Source organism: Atractosteus spatula, chromosome 7, assembly GCF_055471065.1.
Source record: "Atractosteus spatula isolate fAtrSpa1 chromosome 7, fAtrSpa1.hap1, whole genome shotgun sequence".
NCBI classification, from domain to species: domain Eukaryota; kingdom Metazoa; phylum Chordata; class Actinopteri; order Semionotiformes; family Lepisosteidae; genus Atractosteus; species Atractosteus spatula.
The window spans coordinates 12773823-12800124 of record NC_142712.1 but is presented as its reverse complement, the minus strand read 5'-3'; the positions used below and the strand labels follow the sequence as shown (position 1 = coordinate 12800124).

At 37.1% G+C, this 26302-nt stretch overlaps 1 protein-coding gene across 1 annotated transcript in view; it reads left to right on the top strand.

Annotated features, from left to right (window-relative positions):
* The window catches only part of pde2a (phosphodiesterase 2A), a 160666-nt gene that overhangs the window by 121635 nt on the left and 12729 nt on the right, over nucleotides 1-26302 (top strand). The window contains exons 9-17 of the mRNA XM_088920369.1: nucleotides 7134-7208; nucleotides 7756-7797; nucleotides 11387-11455; nucleotides 12755-12885; nucleotides 18380-18491; nucleotides 20429-20468; nucleotides 20603-20666; nucleotides 21359-21437; nucleotides 21764-21938. Coding sequence (XP_088776495.1) covers nucleotides 7134-7208; nucleotides 7756-7797; nucleotides 11387-11455; nucleotides 12755-12885; nucleotides 18380-18491; nucleotides 20429-20468; nucleotides 20603-20666; nucleotides 21359-21437; nucleotides 21764-21938 — 787 coding nt within the window. The remainder of the gene's footprint in view (nucleotides 1-7133; nucleotides 7209-7755; nucleotides 7798-11386; nucleotides 11456-12754; nucleotides 12886-18379; nucleotides 18492-20428; nucleotides 20469-20602; nucleotides 20667-21358; nucleotides 21438-21763; nucleotides 21939-26302) is intronic.

Sequence of the window (26302 nt, the reverse complement as noted above, 5' to 3'; positions counted from 1 at the left end):
ATAAAAAAATAGGCTATGTAGAAAAGTTTCAGTGGTTTCATATCTAGTGTTAAAATGGAGAATCACAGTGCTTTAAATCAGTCTTTCAATCTTTGGGCAAATGTAGGAGTATACTTTATTAGGGGTTCATAGGTCTCTGTGTGGGAGTACATGCAAATACAGTGCACTTGCAATTACAATATCCCACTATAGAAATATTAACAAGTTTCAAAAAAATTCCAGTTAATAGCTCTTCAACTTACATAATCATGAGCAAGCCAGCTTTTTAGGGAATGAACATTCAAGGGCAATATGCAGCTTTCCTTTATCAGAAGACAACACCCCTGGAGTTCGTTCACTCAGTTCAGTCATAAGGTCAGGATGGTGCAGCATAGAAACTATTCTGCACATTACCATGCCTCTCCTTCCCCATCTTGCAATCCTCACCACTTCTCTCTCACTTTTTCTGACCCATGGAAGTGCTCCAGCCCCAGAAAATCCACTCGAGATGAGCAAACACTGCTTAATGACAATCATATCATCAGGCACCTCTGGGAGAGAGATGGTGCAGACACAGGGGATCCCTGAGCTGAGAGCTCGACACCTGCTAATGCTCCATTCACATGCCATGGCATCTGGAGCAAGGCCAGCTACTCAGAGTATGTCTAGCTTTTTCTCTGCTGCTCACAGAACTTCCTGCCAGATGTAATAAACAGGAAAATGTAAAATACTCTCCCGTTTATCCACAGACAATTTAATAGTGTTGAACTCTTTGTTCCCTGCCTTTAGTGAAACGCCATAATGTTTTAAACCTTACATGTACTAATACTAGACTGTCTAATACTAGACCGTAAGTACGGGCTGCACTACATTGCCGAACATTCATTTGCTTTTTTTTTACAAAGCTTCGTAGATTTTTTTACAGTATGTACTGTTATGGCCTATGCTGTGCGTAACTGTACTGTATATGCATGTTACGGCTTTGTTTTTATAGTTCTATTTAATGTTCACTTTAAGACGGTGATGGGCAATCCTAGTTCTGGAATATCAGTTTGTCTGCAGGTCTTCATTTTAACTCAGCTTTTAATAGGCTGAGCCAACTGGTTACTGGCTTAGCTGAACCAGTTTAACAGCTTCTCTTTGAATTGGTGGGTGTCAGGGAAACAGACACAAATACACCACAGGCCACAGGCCAACCAAGTAGTGCTCTTTATTTTGAAGTGAGAGGAATAAAAAATGAACACCCCAAAAACACAAAAAAAAAAACCTGTCTGAGGTCTACCTATACATCTTTTACCCTTTGTGTAAGAGAGTTAAGATGGGAAGGTCAGCTGTTTACCAGCTTCACAAAATCTCCCTAAAACATCAAACTCTATCTATAAAAAGGATTTCTTCCTCAAAAACTGAAACACTCACACAATAGCCACATCTCAATGATACATAGGCCCATTCATCTGTCACTTCATTCTTGGCTGCCTTCTCCCTCTGGTGCTGTGTATTACTGAAGCTTCTAGAGCTTCTACTAGATTCCTGTCTTGCAAAGGTCAACAGCCCAATAGAAAGACTCCATTTTGACTTCTTCCAATCGGTCAGGTGACAGAGGACAGTAGGTTATTCCCCATTGCTCTCTGGGAAATGTGGTTCAGACAAGAATCTCCCTCTTGTTTTCAGCTGCTGCCCTTTTACAATGTACATAACTTCCCTGACTGTTTAGACTTTGTGTGTGTGTGCATTACCTTCCAGTATACCTCAGAAACCTTTTTCTCTAGCAATTGAGCCACATTGGAATTCTGTAGAGTTGTTCATGTTTCCAGTGTGCTTGCCAGGGTAAACTGTAGGAGGTTCTGTCCTTTGGAAGAGACATTAATCCAGGGGCAGAGGAGGTCCTGACTTCTTGGTTGTTTAAGGAAGTATGGCACTGTTACTAAGAGTTGTTAATACTGAGCTGCTCTACCTCAATTTCCCCATGCATTCAACTGGTGAAGCAGTTTCTCGCTGCTCCATCTGATCCCTTGCGTAGTGAGGCCACAGGCTCGTGATGGCTGCTTCACATCACCAAGATGCTCTTCAGGGGTAGACAAAGTTAACTCAAGGGGAAGCACAGGTACCACCCGCTCAGGCAGGAATCTGGATAATAACAGGGATTACTGTTGTGCACCAAACAGACTTTGTCCCGTTTAGATAGCAAGCACCAGAGTAATTTGCCAAGACTCATCACATGAGTCCTCACAACTAGAGTGAAGGCTGTTAGTCAAACAAGGCTAACATTTAATTAGTAGCATTGATGAAGCTACATGTTGGCTATTATTTTAATACTAGACTGTAAGAAGTCTATAACAGACCCAACAAGCAATATTGCATAATATTTGAAAATCTATCAGCGATCACAGAGTTTAATAATAAAACCCACATGAACAATTAATGGTGGTAAAAATTGAGGCTTGTATAAAATAAGCCTCTTACATTAAATTCTGAATTCCAGCAGTGCTTAAACATGAGCACAGTTTCAGAAAAAGCTCCAAGAGGTTTATGCAAAATCTCTTGACAGTAAGAAAATTAAGAGAGATAGATAGCACAGTTGTATGTGATAAGCTACAACAAAGGGGGGGATGAACTACAGTACGTACAGTAGGTCTCTCAAAAGATCAAAAAATGACAGACACAATCAAAGATTTGGAAGGTAATTTCAGAGAGATGAAAAATGCTGATCAGTAGTGATTTTGTCTTGACTGGGAGTAATTTCCAAAGTGGATCAGACAAACTTCAGAAATGAATATGATGCCTGTTAGCAGCCTTACAAAACCATTCAGTATTGACTAGAGGGCATGGGAAATGCCTGAGAAGCCTGTTACTACTAGGTTTCTTTGTGTGGTGGGTAATGATGCTGCAAGCGCCATTCAGCTTATTCCCAAAGGTATTATATCCATTGGCCATGCTGGTCAGGAAAGCCTTTTGGCAATTCTCCTTTGTGGTTTAGATGAGAATGCCACACGCCCAGAGCACAGGGTGAACCCTATACTGCAGACGTCTGCAGTTTGAGCTGCGTCTATGTCGTCAGCAAAACAGGATTTCCTGAACAGAGGCACTCGGATAGCGACAGCTGGTTTTGATGGGCTGGAGTCAGCCAAAATATCCACAGTTTCCCCCTTTGACTTGTTAGGCGTGAATGAGCTTGCAAGGTTGTCAATGGGAGACATCTCTCTTCCTACCGCACAGCAGGATAAATGGCAGATGTCTCCGACAAGGGCGTATTTGGGAAGAAAGCATGGTTACAATCTGACATTACTTAAAGGTCACAGCAGTGAGCTGAGTTGATAAGCAAATAATAAAAACAATTAATTTGTAGTTTAGAAAAGTAATTGGGAATTCCAATTACAAAGAAAAACCCACTGACATTTTGTTCTCAGCTGTGCAATTTCGGTGACAATTGTTAATGATGACTTTCTGAACTTCATAAATACATAATGCTCATTCTTTGAACTGACTCAGTTGTTGAAAGTCATTTTTGCTGTCATATAAATCAGCCAGTTTTATTTATACAGTGCTCGTTATTCTATGCTTCTTAATGCCCTCTACAGTTAATAATAGATTAGATTAAAATAGACTAATAAATCATTAAAATACACAATTAATCATTACATTCGACATTATTTTAAAGAGCAAATTTAATAAATGAAACAATTAAATATGCCTAATGATTTAAAAAGTGAACATTTTCCTCTCTATTCAGGTCCTACAAAAATAGATGGTGATATGTCATTCCAAAGTACTGTATATGTGAATGGAATTTTATATCTTAAAACTATATACTATTGCTGAGAGTCTGCTCCAATTTAAAATAAGCATATCAGTAGCAAAAGCTTATGAAATCTTTATACATAGAAATTACTAAACTGTTTGTGTCTTCCTGGGCTGGGGTCAAAATTATCTCCACTAGACTAATGAAGTTTACCCAGCTGTCTCAATCTGCATTAGAAAAGATATACTTGTGATGTCTTTGACTCACATTTTCAGTGCAGTACATTGAGCTACAAGAAGTTTGCTTTTCCCCTATTAATTTAAATAATAATACACCAGATTCCTCACTGATATAGCCTGTCTTCTCTGTTAAATAAAAGGATCACCTTTTGACAGCAGAGCTATGCAAACTCCAGTGTGATTCCTGATTTGCATTCAAATGTGATGCATGTTATTTTCAAAGCTGAAGACATTAGCATAATAGCCTTATCTGTGTTTGGACAGCATTCTTCTCAGAAGCTTTGTCAATACTTATTTTTTCCTACTTTCTCTGGTGGTCTCAAACCCTGTACTCCTGTATCTCCTCAGTGACACCTGCTGGTAAACACAGATCTATGCATTCTGAAGCTAACAGAACAGTGACAAAAAGAACAGAGTTTTCTATCATAGGTAATCCATGTTCATTAAGTAATATAATGCAAGTAGTATTTCTTTATAATCAAATTCACCTTCACCCTTTTGCAAATAAGATTTGGTGCTGCACAGAGTGAATGTCTTAATCTTACCAACCCTGGACCCTTGAAACTACAGTATCTCCCTGTGCAGTAGTTATGAATCAGATTTTTATGTGATTAGGAGAGCAATAAAAAGTGTGTCTAGTACCAGAAACAGATCTTAACAACAGACTTTGTGCTGGGTTTATTTAAGTCTTGGACAGTTATTTGAGTTTTTATTATTGTTGTTACTTAAATAAGGAGTTTATTGGAAATAGATGTCTACAGAAGAGACCATATGGTCTTCTCATTCTATCCAAGCTCTTGATAAGCTTATTCAACCATTTATGTACTTCATTAGTACTGATTTCTCCTCTTTGCAAGATTTTTTTTTTCATTGAAGAGTTTTGGTTTCCTTCCATCTTTTACAGACATATTGGCTAGATTCATGTTTCTGTATTGTCCTTGTGTGTGTGTGTGCATGCCCTACAACGGAGTGACATCTTAACCACTATAGTCTTGTGGTATACTTGTGCAAACCGTGTGCCTTGTGCCTGATCTACTTTATGTGTGCTGTGCCAGGTTCCAGTTGCTTTCATTCCTCCATAGTTTGATGCAGATATGATTGATGGATAGTTGTAAAGTCCTTTTTTAATATTGAGTAAGTGATACAGATCTTGATAGATTTTGTGTTTTCTCTTCATTACTTTGTTGCCTACTGTCCACCAGCAAATTTGCAGTTAACCAGTTTGGCATGGTACTGTTTATGGAAACAAGTGTGAAGATCAAGAAACAGCTATTGCTCATGACATGTGTAATATTGGACTAGGTGCTATAGATATGAATTATATAGGTATTTTATGTAGTCAGGCCCAGATATCACTGTTAAGTCCTTCTGAACCAAAAAACAGATAAAACCTAAAAACAGTGGGAGATGCTAAACTGAAGGCAAACAAGAACTTAAGTTACCTTTATTAAAATTAAAGATTTTTGACATCTCTATTTGGCACCATGAACAATTCTGACCAAATAACCCAATAATTAGCATGCTGTTTGGATTTGGTCAAAGAACTTTGTTTGAAATGTGTACAGAAAGCAGCATCAAATACTGTCACTTTTCTTCATTGCACTCTATTCAGAAGCACAATGCTCAGTTGAAACTGAATCTATAAAAACATATTATTTTATTCTTGTGTTGGAAAGTTTTGTGACTTTCATCTAACAGGATCCAAGTCAGACTTAAAAAAGAGCCTCCTTAAATACTGTATGCTTAGCTTTTATGTAACATTCATCTTCTCCAATCCAGCTTTTAATTCTGTGGTGTTTAAAATGGTTGCAAAAAGGAAACTGCAAATCTTAGATGTGTGTTGTGAGGAATCATCCTCTCTCTACTACATTGTGGGAAAGCATTTTTAAATAACTCTTTGTCCCATTTTGTATACCATATGGATAAAGGCACCCATTCTCTTGGGTTTGTTTTGGATGTTGGCAGCTACCATAATATATGCAGTTATGACTCACTGCCTGAAAACAAGATTGCCCTGCATGGTGCAGACAGCTGATAATCGTTTTACTGCAAAGCAAGCAGGAGTCCAATATGAGCTGCCTGTTTGTGGCGAGGTTTGTGGCGCGTTTGTGATTTGGTGAGGGGGGTCACAGAGGTACTACTGCTTCTTTAAGAAGAGCTCGCTTGCAAACGTACAGTAGGCCTTAGCACTAAACTCTATAGCAGAACTTGTTTTAATAGAAAAGAATGCATCAATATTGCCATGAGCTGCCAGGAAAATACGATTCCAGCTATGAACACAAACAAAGAAGGTTGTACTGAACCAGTTATTTGTTTTTTTCCTTTTTAGCTGTAATCTTTGGCAAAATGAATAGTTTTTATGCTAACATAGAGCATAAAAGGAATTTTGTGTTTATTTTTAAAAAATTGAGAACAGGAGAGAGTATAAGTAGAAAAAACAGAGAATAATGTCTTGATTTCAATTAACCTGATCCCAAACACAAGAAATTCCTGACACCTTTTGAGTGATTGGGATTGCTACAGGACACCAGTGCATCAGCCACAAAATCCCTCAGTACTGTCATTTCTCACATGCCTGAGAGAAATTCTCATGCCTGTATTCAAATGAAATAAATCATTTGAATACAGATTACATTCATTTGCACATTTCAAATGTACTGTATGTAATTAAAATTGCTATCCTCTAAATTAGAGGATTCAGTTGGATTAAAGGTATGTGTATTCAGAATTAAGTACTTAGAACTAAAGCAGACCTATTGGTACATGTAAGAACAAAAGAAAGTTTGCAAACAAGAGGTGGCATATCAGGTTTACTTGGTTTTTTTTTAATAGCTAATTGAAATTAGGATCTCATCCAGTGACTTCTTCAAAGAAGTCAGGGTATCTGCTTCAACAACATGGCTGGATATCTCGTTCTATTATAACGCAACCTTAATGCTACTGTTAAAAAAACTTTTCAGTCTTTTTGGTTGTGCAGAATTTAACAGTCAATTAAATTCGATGCCTCTTCTGGCTACTGAAACAGTTTCTGTAGTCTTTCAGTTCAAGAAGAGTTTTAGTGTTATCCCCTACCACTTCACTAGACATACTGTAAATATTCCTTCTGGCAGTTTCCATTTTGGCGCTGAATTCCTTAGAGGGAGGAGATTCCCTAATCATTTGTGTTTCATATACAGCTGCAACAGGAGACCCAGTCACAGTGTTGCTGTTTGTTGCTTGTTTCAGAAGACAACCATCAGCTGTTCTGCCAGGTACTGTTCTTTAATATTTTATTAATCGCCAAAGGCTTAAATCCCCCATGTGTGGAATCTACAGTATCAAACTGGACTAATACTGTTAGTTACCTGCCTTTTTATTACAGAAAAGAAAACAATGTAAAAATAAAGCTTTTTTTTTTCGTTTGTGCGAAAAAGATTTCCAGTGGTGGTAGTTGTTAAAACCCTTGTCTGTATATGAAATCTTTGTACAGTAGATGTTGCAGTTTATTCAAGTTTCGCAAATTGTTTACACTCCCACATAAGGAAGCTTTGTGTCTGATTTCAGTCATAGAGTTGCAGGCAAATAAAGGGTTAATATGGAAGGAATATTTTTATAGCCTTAACAAAGCCAGTAATAATAATATAATAACCATGGCCTTTATTTTCTAGCCAAGTGAATCTAAGGCTTCACAATCCACAGGCACTTGGAATCCGGCAAAAAAAATGTAGTGGCAGATTTAAGATGTGTTAGGTTCAGGAGGTTTGTTTAATCTGAGAAACCTTTTTTGTCTAAGAAACTGAAATTATTTCTCAATCATAGGTGGTAGGAGACAAGGTTCTAGAAGAGGAAATCAGCTTTCCTGTAAGTATCTTTTTTTGTATTTTGTATATACTCTAGGATGTGAAATGGAAACGGAAAGCACAGTTTTAAAACAGCAAATGATGTACGGTATATTAATATTTTTTATTATTAGGCAACAAGCAGTAACTTTTTTCTCCTTGGTATAAATATTTATACAGTATGTTGACACCACAAAGGAATCACTGTCCAGTAACAGATTTAATTATATTTCAAAAGCAGTGTGTAGATGAAAATATGAAAACATACATAAAGCACCTGAGTCATTAACTTGGCCATAACTGTGGACATGACAGGATTTCTTGGGGAGTTTGTAGTGCCCTGTTCTCATTAGCACTGGGCTTTGTTTGTCAGCCTAAAGGTATCAGTTTCAGATGAGAATAATTAATATACAATACAGTATGTAGTACTAGAGGCCAGATCACATTTTTCATTTTACAGATGCACAGTGTTATTTTTGAGCACTATTAATTCATTAATGCATGATGATATGTACTGTATGTTGTTTTCATGAGATGCAAATGTACAAAAGTGAAAAAATATATTAGCACAAAATAAAATTCAGCAGCAATATCTTCCTCTGTTGCCACAGAAACCATTGTGGAAAGCTACAGTGCTCAGATTTTCCCACTGGCCTCATTTTCATTTTGTGAGTGTATTGTTACATAAGGAGGTTGTTAGATAATAGAGGGTAAAGGGTTTAAATGTTTAAAGTCACAATTATAGTCAGACCTGAGTATAAGCCATCTATAAAGGTTAAGTAATTGGTCATTGGTCAGGCAATACACAGTGAGGTCACATGACTTCTTTAATCTTCCATGAACAAGTTGATTGTAGAGAAATAAAAGGTACTACTTTACGAGATTTATTTAAGAACATGACACACATACAGTATGACATAAAAACACAATGTTCAGAAATTGGTACAAGACATTAGAAGGGAAAGTGAGGTGAGAGGTGTTTTCACAAACTAAATAATCTTCCATTCACAACTTTTGATCCCTAACACAAGAGACAAACTGCCTGGTGGATTCAAAAAGGAAAACTCTAATATTTACACTATTGTGAAAATGCACTTCCTTTCCTTAAATTGAGTTTAAGTCCCTTCACTGCTCAATGGCTGGTTCAGTTCATTGTCAAGGAGGAATCCAGTGGTTGTGTTGGGTTGTGGGTTCTAACTCGTTGTCTCCTGTCTCGCCACTTCTGTTATCCTCTCCCTCTTAAGTTATGCTACTGTTCCTTTCTCTCAGTCACTTGTATAGCATACAGTCACATGAGAAGCTGGTCATCTTCTGGAAACCTCCACCCTGATAAGTGGTCCAGCCATCTGGTCTCCTCTCAAATTGGACTGAGATTTAGTTAAATACCAATTCAGCTGTGCATAATTAACACACATTTTATCTAGTGATCCCAAACGCACTGGAGCCCTGCGTTAGGGGGATGGAGTTCCTTTCTAATGTAAGAGGTATTGATCAATATTTTAGTTTATTAAGGCTCCCTATCATGCAACTTTATGTCTTATGTCAGGAAGGAATGACTCCAAAACGGAAGTCCTTTCAGGTGTTTTAGACATTTCTGAAAATGTTTTCTTCTTTGGGAGGGTATTTGTTATTTATATTATATACTGTATATATCAGGTGAATTTAAATTCATATTCATATTATGATGAAATTTCAACTTTGTCAGTAGCTCCTAAATGGTTCAAAACACCCTGTAAGAGAAATACAGTAATGAGACTCCAAGATAGTTTGTGACAGCTTCACAACCTGCTTGCCTTTCTGTCAGGTCAGCTGCCAGTCTGAATGTTAATTTGCAAGACGTGAAAAAATATTACAGAAAATTACGTTGCATTCTCTATACCACAATTCTAAAATTCAGAATTAGAGAAGTCTTACAAGAACTTGTTTCAGTGCCCGTGTACACCAACAGTGTTTGGGGCACTTTACAGGGTAGAACAAACAAAAAGAACCAGGATTGAACCGAAATGAAGAAGTAAAGATAGAAAACAAAAAATTTGTGGAAAAAGTAGAAAATGCAACACTAAATCCTGACTAAACAGATAAGTCTTGAGTCTTGATTTAAAAACTAGATTTAAAAAAGCCAGCACCCATGTTACCATGCAACTCACAACAGGCAGCCCACTGAAGCTCAGCAGGTGTGAGCCTGGCCAGTACCTGGAGGGTACAGGTCCTCCTGGGAAAAACTAAGGTTGCTGCTGGAAGAGGCGTTAGTGGGGCCACCAGGGGGTGCTCACCCCGTGGTCTGTGTGGGTCCTAAAGAAAAGAGTGTTGCCTGTGGGTCCTAATGCCACAGTATAGTGATGGGGTCACTACACTGTAAAAAGGTGCTGTCCTTCGGATGAGATGTTAAACCGAGGTCCTGACTCTCTGGGTTCATTACAAAATCCGAGGGCGTTTCTCGAAAAAAAGAGTAGGGGTTTAAACCCGGTGTCCTTGCCAAATTTCCTATTGATCTTTACCAATCCTGGCCTCCTAATAATCCCTATCGAGGAATTGGCTTCATCACTCTGTTCTCCTCCCCACTGACAGGAGATGTGTGGTGAGCGTACTGGTGCACTATGGCTGCCATCACATCATCCAGGTGGATGCTGCACATTGGTGGTGGTGGAGGGGAGTCCCCATTACCTGTAAAGCTCTTTGAGTGGAGTGTCCAGAAGTGTAAAGCGGTATTAGTATTTTTGCAGCGAGCTCCACAGTCATGGAGCAAGGGGCTGAAAGTGCAAGCCCTTTCAGACATTTGTACCTGTGGCCCACCTGTTGGACAACAACATTTTTTAATCAGCACATTCAGATGTGAGTCAAAAAGTCCCTCCAGTGGCACTTTCTGTTGCTACTGTGCTAATCCATGCAGTTAGTTTGTTTGTTAGTTGTATAAAAGTTGTATAAAAAATGTGTTGTATAAAATGTGTTTCTAGGGCTTGTTTGTTAGTTATTTATTACAGTATGTGTCCTTCAAAGCAGGTTAATAAAAAATTTCTACTTAAAGTTCTCTAGTTATATAATTAATTATAATTATATAATTAATTTAGTTGTTCTTAATAGTAAAATAAGATTGTGTTGGGAGCTGATAAAAGTAGTGTCTGCGCAAAGGCTATTACAGTAATCCTGCCAAGGTATGATGAAGACATGAATCAGGGTTTCTGCAGCAGTGTAATCAAGAAAAGACTGAATGTGGGCAATGTTTCTGAGGTGAAAGTAAGAGGCTTAATAGAATTTTTTACAGGGTTTTATTTATTCATCAAAACAGAACTCAAACAAGACCTCTAACATCTCATATTAGTGCATAATTTGAGACTAATCTTTCCAAGTTGTAGGATATTTAATAAATATATACATTTCTATCAATAATATACATTTATATAAATTTAATTGATATCTTTATATAAATAAATATAAATATTATTAAATGTAGGACACTTAATAATAAATGAGATGTGTACACACCACCTCGGTTCTGTAGGAAAGCAAGAGAAATCTGAATGTTAAAAATGACGCAATGCATATTGAGTGCAATCACAGACATAAAAATAACAGCACTAAAGTTATTCATTTCTTTTGCTTTCTTTGTGTAGCTGACATTTGGTCACCTTGGACAGTTGGTGGAGAAGAAGAAATCTATCACCCTCCAGGACATCAGTCCGGTGAGTTCAGGACATCACCAGTTCATACGTCGTCATTGCCCTAGCGGGAAACATGATACAGTTCTGGGTCATTTTTGCATGTTAGCTAAACCATATATCGGTTGCACTCCAACCTGAAAATGACAGAAGCCATTGTTAAGAAATCCCACATCGTCCAAATCTTTTTTAAAAATCAATTTTTATTTTTCATTAAAACGTGCTTTTGTTTCCTCTCTCTGCTTCTGTAAAAAATATTAATAGGCATAAATTGGGGTCAAGACAGGATAAAATTGTTCCATGTTTAATCAATGCTGACACACTGGATCCTGTGAATATTCAATCTCTTGTGCCCAAAGGCTTTCTAGAGAAAAGGATAAACAGATTTTAGCACCAGAAATTAAAATTCACAGATGTTCCAGCTTGATGGCCAAAGCAGAAGTAACTGGAGGGGCAAGATGTTTGATAAGTTCTAGTGATTTTCTCAGAAGCACTGCTGTCCTGTCAGCTCAGAAATGTTTTTTTTTGCTGCAACTGTTGTGACAGAGAATTAAAAAGACACAGTTGCCAGATAAAAAAGACGCAGTTGCTTATTCTCTTGTATGTCATGAAGGCAGCAAATAAAGTGCTTGCACACGCAGCTGCTATCACAATAAAGCTTGCTGACTGCCTAAAAGGAAATACCCTCACTCCATCTTGTTTAAGTTATGTTACTGAGGTATGACTGCATTTTTGTTTACACTGTAGCAAGAAGCACACCCATAGAGAACAAACCGCTTTTTCAATTTGACTGTTCTAAAAACTTAATGGAGGGGCAAAGTCCATTTCAAACTTCTAGACAAAGGCAAAAGGACATCTTCCTTTCCATCAAGCACTCTATTAAACTTAATGATATACACGTTCAGTATATCGCTGTATGAAGCCACAAATAAAATGAGTGTACATTATAAACAATTATAAAAACGCCCAGATGGATTCAAATGACGGGGCTGCATTATATTATCACTTCCTGAAATATTCATGCTTGACATTTTATTTTTAAAAAGTCTGCATTTTGGTTAGATGATTTTGAAAGAGTGTTTTAATTACTCTGTCTCCTGATGTTTTGATGTGGCTGTTACAAAAAGCTGACCTTAAATGATTAGTGAAATCAATGTGGGGACACTGACGGTCTGTAACTCTGTAACTGATCTGGATTGGCTTTTACTACAAGCCCTATGAGAATGCCACTAACTTCACCCAGCAGGCCCCCGTTCCATCAGCAAAGCATGCGATTTTGTGCAATGCTGGTCTCGTTAAATGGTTTAATTTGTTATGTTTTAGGAGGAACTTCAGCAGCTGAACAGCATGTTGGGATTTGAAGCACACTCCATGCTGTGTGTGCCTGTCATCAGCAGAGCCACTTCCCAGGTGGTGGCCTTAGCGTGTGCGTTCAACAAGATAGGGGGCCAACAGTAAGTGGAAAGCTTATTGTGTCTATTACCTTTGGCCTCATCCTGAACCACTGTCTCCTTACTGAACCTTGTTCTCTGGATACTACGCTATGTAAAGCCGGGATGTCTCATCTGGCGCAGTGTGTGGTGGTTTTTCCCTTGTTTTTATTTTTTTCCCTGTGTGTTTTTCCATATTAAAATATGATTGGAAGCCATAAGCTCTTTGTTTACGGCATAAAAAGTAGGTAATCTTCAGATTACTTAGTCTTTGTGCATTCTGAAGATTGATTTTGGGTTCGTTGTTAGAATAAGTGCCTGCATAATGTAGATTAATGGGCACACATTATAATTTGCGGATTTGGACATTTGCACATTCTGAAAGAAAAGAGACTTTTGCTTCACTTGTAATTGTTTCCATTGCATTTTACTAATGTATTACTTTTAATTTAAAGACATCAGAGGGAGCAACAGATGGCAAGCTCAATAGCTTTATGAGAGTTTTGAAAATTGGAGACATAATAACACTGTGTGTGTTCTGATTAACATTGCCGTCCTTTTTTGTGGTAATGGAATACGTGCTTGCAGTCTATTTGAATTTAAAATGTGCAGTTCTTGATGCCTCTTAAAATGAGTCATCTGAAACTTAAGCCTGTAACTCATATCACCTGATCGCCACCAGGATGAGGAACATGTATTGTAGAAAAATGTGATTGTCACACTGGATACGATGAATGACTGAAAATGCATTGTCCAAATGTCTGACAGCTAGTTTCAGAGAGCAAGATTATATCTAATCCTGGACTATGTTACATATTCAATGTAGATTAATGACAAGTTACTTTCATGGACAGGGTTCAGAATCATTTCAAAATATTCCTGGGGTATGGAAGTTCAATTTAAAGATGGAAAATTAAAAGCAGTCCAGCAATAAATAGTAATTTAAACCTTTAAGGGGTCAAGATTTAATATAGACTGAATACATTTTTCTCAGTACCTGAAGAAAATAGATTACTTGGATAATGTTAATGATCACAGGCATGTTTCCCTAATGCCAGAGAAAAAAACAAGTCTGCTAGACTTACAGCAAGTGAATCAATTAGCTATTATGATAACATTAACACCAGTGTTCTTGTAAGTATAAAGAAAATGTAATTTTGGCTTCTATATTTAGACTTAATTTGGCCGATGAACAAAGCAAGTTACATTTCTAAATGTTTTTAAATATACTGGTTGTTGTACTGAAGTGATCTGAAGTACTATACCAAGCTTGAGAAGAACTTTGGATTCTTAACTCAACCCCTTGGCTACATTTCCCTGCTCTCTCCCTCTTACTTTTTCCCACACATGTAAAGAGGGCTCCACAGCCCAGATAATCCTTTTATCAACTTTTCTACTGTTGAATTAGCCTCTACATATTTCTAGTCCAAAATTGTTTTATCCGGTATTTATTTATGCCAGGTTTCTGAAACCACATGTGAATGTCTCTTCTGGCCTCTGCAGATTTAGATTAGCAGTCTGAAAGAGTGCCCTTGAAAACTGTGGATATTTTACCTGTAAGTCCTCAAGATAATTCATTTGTTTAGTATTTTAGTATAGGAAAATATTGGCTGTCTTGCAGACTGTCTGACATTACAAAAACATGGCTACAACCCACTAATACCAAATGTGCTTTATTGAACATTAGTGTTGCATATACAAGATGCCTTATAGGGTAGATGAGGTAGGATTTTCCTCTGTAATGTGTTTGCAGGTCTTCATTAAAATAGTCTGTAAACATGGTGTCTGCCACACTTTCCAGCATTCCTTGTATGCTAATGATAAAGCTTGTACAAAGGTTAATTTGTGTGGGGGGGAACTTATTTTGTTGGACAACCAACACTCTGGGCAACTAGATAGTGTCAGCTTGCTGTGCTTTTCTTGGTGACTGATCACTACTGGGGTTGGCCCAACAATTGTGTTTTGTCTGCGAAAAAGATGGTCTTGGTTTTTGATAGCAGCGATACATCACTTTTTCTTTTAGCCAGCTACTGTATGCTTCTAATGTTAAGGAATCAGGTTATTGTAGTCTTGAGCCAAAACAGCACAGTTAGAATAGCATGCTCTCTAAATGCTGACATCATTAACAAGGGGTGTGCAGGAGACCCAGTTAGTTCCATTTAAAAACTTCCCTAAATATTTTCATTTCCAAGTTTTATCTGGTTCTAAAGCCTTATTAATTTACAGGGGTCTTTGCTGCTGTGAGTGCATTGAAAATAAATACATCTGAGATATATCTTAATTGTCCATCTAAAGGCCAAAAGTTCAAGAGTGTCACTATAATCTTCCACTAATCTGCAGTTTATGCTGACAATCTGTATGAATTTGTATAGAAATTCATGCTTCATTATTAACTGTCAACTGTCTACAGATTAAAAGGTGCCCAATTCTTAACTGTGTGTTAAATTCATCTCCTTGGATTTGCTTGGATGCTTACAAAACTAATAAAAACTTTGCAGATCAGAGAGTCCGATATTGCCTTGCTGTGTTTCCAAGGCACCTTTTCTGCGTCTACAAAACTGCAAATACAATCTCTTTAATAATGAGAGGATATTTTACTACTCAAATAATTAATATTTGCCAATAAGTCATTTATTAGTTCTTGGGGTATTTCTGTCTTTAGTCTCCCTCAGAATAGGCCCAGAAGATTTAGTCTGGGAGAACGGTACTTGTGGCTGTTGCCTTTTTACTATTTCAGACTAGAGGCTTCATGTCTGTGTGCTCTGTCTGTGCCTAGCTGCCTCTGCCTCTCAGCGCCACCTCATAAATACTAATGTGGAGCAAAGAGTCTAGGAGAGACACTGATGTATCAAAGTTCTGCCAAATCTTCAGTTCTGTTTTGGGGCAGTGTTCTTTTTATCTCTGTAAAGCAGAGTCAGGTTTATTAAAAAATGCTTCCTTGTCTGAGGTGGTAGACAAGGCTGACCTGCTCATCTTGCCTGACGGCTCAGGATGACCTTTTTTGTATGGAGAGACAGAGTCACAACACAGGTCCTCTGGCAGCATATCTGAAGGGTGATAGAGCAACTCTGTTGTTATCAGTACGCAGTGAAATGGTACTGTACACTAAAAAAAACACGCATACAGAAGTTTTCTTCTGTGCTTTTCTCTGAAGTAAGTCTTGATTCAGAGAGGAGCGTGGAATTGTTTTAGAAAAATCATTGAGGTTTATTTTATTGATTTTTTTTTCGAAAAGCGGGCAATAAATACCTTCAGTGAAGTCAAAAACCGAAAGTCATTTTTTACATCTAGAGTAAACAGTGGAAAACAATTCTTTTTTTATGCATTTGCGCAACAGCTAAAATACAGTTCATCAGAAAATTCTGATTCTAATTCTAAGCAAGCAAACCCAAGAAACTACAGTGCTCTTGTTTTCAAATCCCTGATGAAATAGGAACAATTAACATCAAATGACAGAAAGATTTACAGATTTTTCTTTCTAAAAATCGAAACATTTCATGTCTAAACAGTAATCATAATAGCTTTGCACAGGGCAAAGTCACGTTTGTCATAAATAAGGTCCAGAAAATAAGAAGGTCACATTCATTCACACCCTGTAGTATTTATGAAATCGTCTTCTGACAGGGAATACGCCTCCTATGGTGTGCTATGAGGTTCTGGCACTTCACTTATGAACATTCCTCCATGTAGAATTGCTTGAGGTCCTGTAGACCCTTTGGTATCTGTTAGAGAACTGCCGTCTCTAGTTATAATCACAAGTGTTCAATTGAGGCCTGGAGACTGAGATGGCAAGTCAAGAACATTTAGTCTGAATGCAGTTAACTGTTTTTATTATTAACACTTTGTACCCTGAAGATGCCAATATGTGTTCTACTGTACAGTATGTACTGTCACCATTGGATTTATGATTGCCACCTATTCTTAGCAAGGCTGCCAGTATGCAAGTATCCTTATATTCTTTTTAAATGAACAATACAGTATGTTAAAAAGTGGTGGCTTCAGTATTTTGTGGATTTTTTATAGACATCTCCCAGCTTGGAGATGAATGATTATTTGCAGCTGTTTTAAAAAAAACTCTATGACTTGGACCATGCTGATACTGCTACTACTACTGAGTGTTTTCCATGTCTTACTTCCTTATATACCTTAGGGAAACAATGAAAGGTCTGTGTATGCTTTTCATAAGGAAGTTTGAATAACTGTAAACATTTTGTTTTCTGGAATTCAGTTAATTATTAATGACAAATAGAACTGTGAGCAATGATATTTTGGTTACAGTAAAAATGATTAAAATTTGTTAACTGAAACGCATCATGCATTCTGTAACTCATTCTGTTTTGCTGTATGTTTTTGTTCTAATTTTATTGAGGATAATAACTCTGGAGGGTAAATGGTATTATATTTGCTCATTTGCTTTTTTGAGATACATAAAATGAAGCAGGAGTTATCAATGATTTCTCATAAAAAAAATTGAAAAAGGTTTTCCCCTTGGACAAGGAGGAAAATCTAATCAAAAAAGAACAATCAGATTACATTGGAGACGTGTTTGGTGTTTTGTCTCCTAAAGGGTATCTGAGCCTTAAGGAGACTGAGTCTACGTATTTGTGCAAAGCCTGTGAAATACTGCCAGATCTTTTCCCCAAATATTTCTTCTGTGTAGTAGGTGTGTCCTTAAATACATTCCATCTACAACATCATATCCTGAGTTTTATTTTTCTCATCTGTACGTCTTCACACCTGCTTGTCTGTCAAATGTGCCAAATGCTCCAAGTCAGCTAATGAAGTCCTTTAAATGGGAAAGTGTGTCTGGAAATGTGGCCATAAGGCCTGTGAGTGTAAACATTTTAGCTGAATGTTGGGGGAGGTTTCTAATCAAACATGACTCCAAGACTGTTTATCGGGGGGCAAATTATTATTCCTTTTTTTTTTACTTCTTGTTCTATATATTTTTAATTTTCACTGAATGTTTTTAAAGATCCACAGATACACTTTTAAATAATACATGTGATAACAAAAAAGGCCCCCTTTGAATTCACAGCAAAGAGTTTCGTCTACACCTTCTAGCGATGTGAAGGAACAATCCCTGTAACATAAGAAGGAATTTTGTCTTGTTAAAGCCATTACCATGCTTTGCGGCAGTGTAGCACATCTAGCAGTGCCTTCCACGTGAAAAAGTTCTAATTAGCTCACCCACGTCTTTCTGCAAAGGATTATTTAAAGTATTATCTAAATAGTTCATTTTGCAATTAACATATTTGGCAAGGAGAGATATTATAAAAGACACACTTCCTAATCATCTTTGAGCTTTCAAATTCCATTTGAAATGAAAATGTGACTCTGCAAACTGTCTGTATTTTACACTTTCAAGCTTAAACAACATGGAGAAACTAGTTTTAAAACTACTGTTGAATAACAAGATATAAAAGAAATGGGAATTTATAGTACATGTAGTATGAGTATATCTCTCTCCAAAGCTTGACTGAATTGCAATTTAAGTGTTTTGTCTTTGTTTTCACAGGCACACAGAAGCAGACGAGCACAAAATCCAGCATTGTTTCTGCTACACTTCAACAGTATTAACCAGCACATTGGCATTTCAGAAGGAACAAAAGTTGAAGTTTGAATGTCAGGTAGGGCCTCCAGTTATTCTTTAATAGCCTAGTAGATCCTACTTGGGTTTCAAATGCACTCCTTTCCACATTCACAATTTATTGGAGTTTTCCAAAGGAAAGGCAGTTTTGAGCAAGAACATTCTAAGTGTTTAAAGTTCAGCATTGCAAGGAATCCGCTTTAGTTTTCATTAATAAGCAGTTCTGCATCCAAGCCTAACCTTAAAGTTCTTCTTTAAGTTGCCCTGTATTGCTGAACTGATTGCAACATGGAAATTAGCTAAACCTTATTAAGATGGATCTTTGGTGTCTTCTGGAGTGTTGCAGGACCCTGGGTACACTTTACAATCAATCAGGCCCTACACAGGTCAAACAGTTGACAAAGTATGCTAATAAGATCATACGTTATTCCCCAAAATATAAATGACACCTCACAGGGAGTTTATAACTCCCTTTGTGTGCCCCTCCCACCTAAAAAGATTGTGAGTAGAGAGGTTGGTTTAAGGGAATATGATAGCATACAAACAGTGTTGTATTTTGGTGTTTGGTTGGTAATAGCTAGTCGACATGGGGATCTCCTCCAACACTTTCTTAAAAGAAGCCAGGGTTTCTTCTTCGATAACATGCCTAGGTTGCTTGGTACAGACTCCCACAATGTAAGCACTCCCTGTGGAGTGCACATAATTTCTGTCAAAGTTTACATGAGTCATGCCAATCCACCTCACGTAACAGCAACCTCTTAAGGAGACCCCTTAGGAAATACAAGAAATAAATATCCTTATATCCTTTCGGCATATAGTTTTGGTTATAGCACGTAATTTGGTCTTTGGCATTGCCACAGATTACCATAATCTATCCCCTTTTTTTAGGTTAAATACCAAGTACATTGTCTTTAAATAGTCCTTTTCAAATCCTTTCCACTGAGGAAGAGTGCTGCCTTGGTACCAACTTTAGCCCCTGTTGACTGAAAACAGTAGCAGGTGATGCTGCCAACTTAAGGCCCTGGGACATCTGAGCCAGATGGAAATAAAGGACATAAAAAGGTGCCCGACATCTGAAGCGAATCTCACAGACTTTTACTGACAAGCCCAGCACTCTCTAACTGCATATTTATCTCGCTAGTGCCATAACCCACCATATACTTATACCAGAAGTGTGTATGTCATATGTGAGTGTGGCTCAAACTGAGTTTAATGTGACAAGACAATTGCTGTTGCAGCTAATTATAGCCTAGCTTATTCTGAGAATACCCTAGCAGCCATATCATCTTATTTTGTGATTAGCACATTCCTAATATATTCTTCATTGTGCTCTCATTATAGTTTATTTTCAGCAGAGAATATTGATACAAAAAATTCTACTAACCCATGTTAAAGGTGATCTCTACCATAGAAAGTTTGATTTTATTAGTTTTATTTAATTATTTTATAGTCTTCCTACAAAAGATAAAATACAGAGATCTCCAACTTGAACATACTGCAGGTGGACTATAAATAGTTTCAGCAGTAATTGCTTCTGTTTTTTTTATTTCTGTATAAGGCTGTACATGTTCTACCTAACCCTTGTAAAGTGCTGTTACATAATCTACAGCAGCAATCCTGTTGTTCAAAGACTATGATCTAGGTGTTCCACCTCTCAGTGAGTACAAATGTACTAGTGCTTTGTCATTACAGTACAAATGGAAGCCATGGGCATTCAGAATCCCAGCCCGTGTAAGAGTGTTAAAGGTTCCGTTATAAATGCCGAGCCGCAAGACAAGTAAATTAATGTGACAAGTATTTCAGATTAAGTGGATGGATTTCTCTGGCTGTTCTTTTATTCAGACAGATTATAGGAAAATATATTGGATTGTATTGGTAGGTCTTAATTTACTTGGAAAAAAAATAGGTATCAGTGTTGAATATTCCATTTCTTGTGTTCATACCTCTTTTTCTTAATTCTGTTGTTTTAATTTATAGGCACTGCTGCAGGTTGCCAAAAATCTTTTCACACACTTAGGTTTGTATGCCTTTCACCAACTTTTTACTTAGATTTTTCCTTAAATCAGTTCAACTTATTTCTTTATATTGGAAAGTGAAAACATTCTGTTTGGGAGTATTAAATCTGCAGTTCTCTGTCCTTTCATCTTTCAGACGATGTGTCAGTTCTACTACAGGAGATCATTATCGAAGCCAGAAACCTCAGCAATGCGGAGATGTATGTACATATCAAGTGACTTCCTAAAAGTCAACTTTTCTTAACTTATTTTACAAGCGGACAAGCCAGCTATACATCACAGCTTCACTGTTTCAAGCATTAAACACATATTGAAACCCAAGTACTTTGGGAACAAAACAGTTATTCTAGGAAATGTTTTTTCTTTTGCAAATAGCATTTTGTCAGCTGTAGTCTGTAAGGATTATTTGTCTGTTGTTTTACTTATGTAATTCTTTCACAACTGTATGACAATTCATTAGCTCAGTGGATTGTATTTAATCCACACACATATCTTCCTTCAGATGTGAAAACACAGCCACCAGATACTGCTGCATCTGTTCTTAATTTTCAGCAACTCATACCAGCCGCATACATCTTCTTCAATATACTCTAGGCTTTCAGTGTAGCATTTGCCAATCACAATGCAGTTTCTGAATTAACATGAGGATCCAAGCCATCCTAGACACTCATCGTTTAGTAATATTGGTATTGGGTATTTAAGGTGGGAAAAAGTCTTTGAAACCCATTTTCTTAAATGAATATGATTCAGGTGACCTGACAACCAGTGTGTTCAACTCAAGCAAAATCAAAAGACATGGCTGTGAAATTTAGAAAACATGAGCACCTACTTTTTTTCCCCCTCCATACACATAGAAATGTTCGAATTTAATTTGGTTTATTTTTCCCAACAGCTGCTCCGTGTTCCTGTTGGATAGAGTGAACCACGAGCTGGTTGCCAAAGTGTTTGATGGTGGAGTGGTGAATGATGAGGTAAGGCGGTAAGGGTGAATTACATTGATGTGTCGACGATGAGCTCTTCTCAAGCTTCGCTGCAGATGCAGCAGTGTGTGGAATTGGAACACTGTTAGGGAATCGAGCTGTATTATTCTCAACCAAGTGCCAATGGCTAGAATGTAAATGCATTTTATGCACGCTCGACCAAGTACTCGGTCGATCGCTTTGTGCTGATTGTGCTGTGCCTCTGCAGTGCTGATTTATCAGCCACTGGAAAAAAAATTAAAATGTACTTTTATGGTGGATATTTTGATATTGGACCTCAAAACGTTTTCAATGCTCATTTTTTTCTTCTTTTAAAGAAAGAATTCCGGATTCCTGCTGATCAGGGAATTGCTGGTCATGTAGCTACCACAGGAAAGATCCTGAACATCAAAGATGCCTACTCTCACCCCTTGTTTTACCGGGGTGTAGATGACAGCACTGGCTTCAGGACCAGAAATATACTTTGCTTCCCTATCAAGGATGAAAATAATGGTAAGCACCAGTGGTTTGACCTCTTGCAAGTTCTGACACATGGAAGTGTGAACCAGGTTTGTGATAGGAATGTTTCAGTACACAGTTCTCTCAGTGTTACACTCAGATGCGAGTGTTGCAGTGATGTTATTCCACAGGACGTGCAAGAGTGTTCAAGTCTCGTGTGGCTGAGGGTTAAACATTTGGTATAGTGGGTATGTCCACAACTTGTGGGGGGACTTGCTGTCATTACAATAAAAAAAGCTCTTGATTAGAGGCAGCTTAGGTTTACTGGTGTCCATCTGCAGGCTACAGGTAAGCATTATATAAATCAAAAGATTACAAGTTACAATAGAAAGAATGGTTATTGAAATAACCAAGCATCACATAACCTTATCAATTTATCATTTCATTTTTTAAAGTAAAGTACATGGATTTTGGATTTCAATTTATGTTGTTATTTTGATTAATTGATCATTCATGACCAAGTTCATGGTAATTTATGATAATTGATGACCAAGTGACTTTTCACAAGCTCTAACTCCCCCTCCTAAGTGAGAGAGAAAATTGGGTACAGATGATGAGGTTATTTAAACAGATAATGACAAGCTTGGTGAAAGTGAAGAAAAAAGTCAACACTCCCTGTTTCTCCAGAGAACAGTATTTCCATGCTATTCGTGTGTGGAGGACAGACTTAGCTTGTGATTCCTTGTCTGAATTGTCTAACAGCCAGTAGTTTCTAACCTGAAAAGATGTTACAGCCAAATGCAGTCTCTCAATGTCACCAATCTGGGAGACCACAAGTCATCACACCACACCAATCTGAAGGTCCAAATGTTATGGTCTGGGCAGGAGAGTCCAGTCAAAATAGAACTCCACTTGATGGTGATTGATGGTGTCATACTGATCTAGTCCCAGGACCTCACACACTTTCCAACCTTAAATGGCAAATGTACAGCAGGACAATACAGACCTCATACTGCACCTGTTACAACAGTTGTGGAATGAGATGGAATGACCTGGCATGCAGGGCTCAGGTCAGAGACCAATGAACAGGCACATACTTGTCCAGGCCCTAGCTCTGAGAGAAAAGAGACAGAATCCCAAAGGACAGCAGCTGAAACCTTTTGCAAAGCATGAGTCACAGATGTACAGCTTTCATTGCTCCAAAAGGTCTCCACACACACTACTGGCCCTTGAATTTCACTGAAGACCCCCTGTTAATCAGCATTGTTGATGACAAATGTTAATTTGCGTAATAAATGACCTTTTTATGTTTGTTCAATACAATATCAATGCAACTGCTACAAAAAAGATTTTTTATAACTGTAAGTTGCAATCATACAGTAAGTTATGTTTCTTTTGATACATTGCTTAGTATATCTGTTTTTGTTGATTGTTTATATATATATATTATTTATATATAGAGCTGTTTTAGCATAAAAATACTCTATTTTTATAAATAGTAAGAACACATTAATCAGTCTACAGCTTTCATTAACTTACACATTCTTTTAACAAGATTTACATAAACATTATTCAATGATTTCAGAAACTGGTCCACTGTCCTCTGAGGTACAGAAGGTGAAATTCCATTTAGGAAGGACTGCAAAGGAGCACTGTTTTCAAGGCTTTTTTAAGGAGACAGATTAATCCCATTAGTCCTCTGTCATTTTGATAAATGCTTTATTTTTCTGAGTCTATTGAACATTGTTTCCTGAAGCAAATTGAACCTTTTGGTGGTAGGGTATAGGATTTCAATAAACTTTCACCTGCTCCTTAGAGTAATAATTCTTACAAAATGACCAAACGATGTGTCAAACAAGCCTTCCTCCACACCTTCATCTGTTACAATAAGGTCAAAAAAAAGTCTGCAGTTTTGACTTGACAGTACATTTTTCAGCATAGCATTCTAATATTTTTTTTCAAAATGCTATTGACTTTACAGGAAATGCAATGCTGACAATAAGGCTAACATTTTTTAAAAGAAGTATTTAAAATATTGTCCTCTTACTGACAAAAAATAAAAACAGATGTCTATGATTTCTACGATGCATTAGATCATTGATTATCCAGTGTACTGGGGGAAGGGGTCATGGGATTTTCAAAACAACAAAGATTTTATAAGTACTGTACCTTATTTTTTGCATGTTCTTTCATAATTTGGGGGTTCTGGACATATGTATTTGATATGTAGAATTGATTTAGTTTAAAAACATTAACAATAAAGCAGGTATGCTTACTATGTATGTGTTGAAAGTACAGCCTCAGAGAAACAAGACTTTATTTTGTTTAATACAAAGTGCAATACATTACTTTTAGTACAGTACATGTTTAATGCAAAATAAAATAATGTTTGCAATTACTGTATGATGTTCTTGCCAGATTGGCCTGTATGCACTGGAAAATGTTGCAAAACATGATCACCAAATGATTAATGATCTATTGTCTTGGCTGCACAGTCCAATTCTAGACAATTTTAGAGAACTTGTGGATGTCCACAACTCCTATTATCACAGTGTGAATATGCAAGGCTTTGACTTGTTTTCACAGCAGGAAACTGCAAAATTGTCAGCTGTTTTTCTGTAGGACATTTTACCCCAGATAACAAATAATTACATGATATAGATGAAATTCACATAATAGCATTTGCCAAAGTGGCAATAACATGGCTTGCATGCCAGAAATCTTGTTACTGTTACATTTGTATTAACCTGTCTGCTGCACTCTTTCAGACAGACAACTAAGTGCATGCCACATCAATATGAGAACACAAATGGCTTTTTGCATTGTATTGCACTGTGCTAATCATAAGAACAATTGTTGATATGTCACCTTGCATTAGCTTCAGATCACATAAATGTTAACTTATTTGCTATTATTTTTTACCCGTTTTACATAAACTACTATGATGCTTGCAAGTCCTTTTTCTTTACAGATTACATTAAAATGTCACATTAAAATGAAAAGCCTCAGCATATAATTAATTCATCAGCAACAAAACACCATGCACAAATGCAGAGGATGTTTATGTAGCAGCATAGCCTTGTGTATCAGGTTGGCCATAATGTAAATGGTTGTACAGAAAGATAATATAAATACCCAAGCGTGGATGTACTACGTGTGTTGCCACTTCTAAGGGTGATCTTTTGTATAATGAAAAGAGTCAATACTGGTTTTGTAGTTTAGATTATTCCAAGCTAAGTAATGTCTTTTTTTAAGAAAGCAGCTGCTGCTGAAATCTTTCTAAGTGATGCCACTCACTTCATCTTCTCTCACCATCACCCTTGTTGTGATTTGTGAGAAACCATTCACAAACCATTAGATCCAGTACTGCTAAGAATCATATAGTATTTCCCCTGTCTTGAATACAAATTCAGAAATGGGATTCAAATCTGAAATATTTGTTGTCAAACGACTGACAACGTATCAAACCCTGTGTCCTTCAAATGTACATTTATTCCTGGACTGCTCCAGTTTTGCCTCCCAACAATCAATTTTCTGTCATACCTCAAATCCTGTGTAAATCCTAATGTAGCTGAATTGTAGGACTAAAATATGCTAGCTGTTTTGTGTCTGATTTGAAAAATGCTGTGCCCTTAAATGCACTTGTCCACTGCCCAAGAATGATCGGATTTGTTGGTGTTAGAATTAAAATATTTAAATGGAATTGCTAGCAGTTTTGGCTGTTTTCCTTTACCTATTTTTTTATAAGGAATTGGGTTTCCAAAGATCTGCAGTGCCAACCATGTTACGCTTTTATTTTGTTTGCCTTTATTTTTTTTTCTGTCCATTTTAAAATTTAAGCCCAGGAGCTAGATGAAAACAGTGTTTTGAAATGTATAGCTGAGTGGATCATGGAGGGAGGTTACATGGACTGATTCCATTTTATAACCTATTAATGTTTTGCTCATCAGGATATTTCTGGACTGTATTTTCATTTACTGTAGAAATGTACTGTACATAATCCTTGAGGCACATGAATTCAAGTAAATTCTACCTTTTAGATTAAAAATAAAACAAGGATACTGAAATGGTACAGTACTTACATTGCACAGGTTAGGAAATTTGATGTGGGGAAAACTGGTACTTTTGCTGTATTTTTTCTCTGGTATTGCTGTTATACTGGCAGCTATATGAATGTGTGTGTATGTCAGGCAAATTGGATCTTGAGTGCTGTAAACCAAGAAGACTCAGACATGATTCCATCTTCAGTTTAGATGGTACTTTTAATCTGTTGATGCTGTAAGAAGCTATTGTGCTTGCCTTTCAGGTTATGGTTGTCTGAGCACTTATCCTCTCCCTTTAAGGAAAGGAATGCATGTGGCATATGCTATGTACAGTACTTACAGAAGAGGAGATTTTCAAGTACATAGATGCTCTTG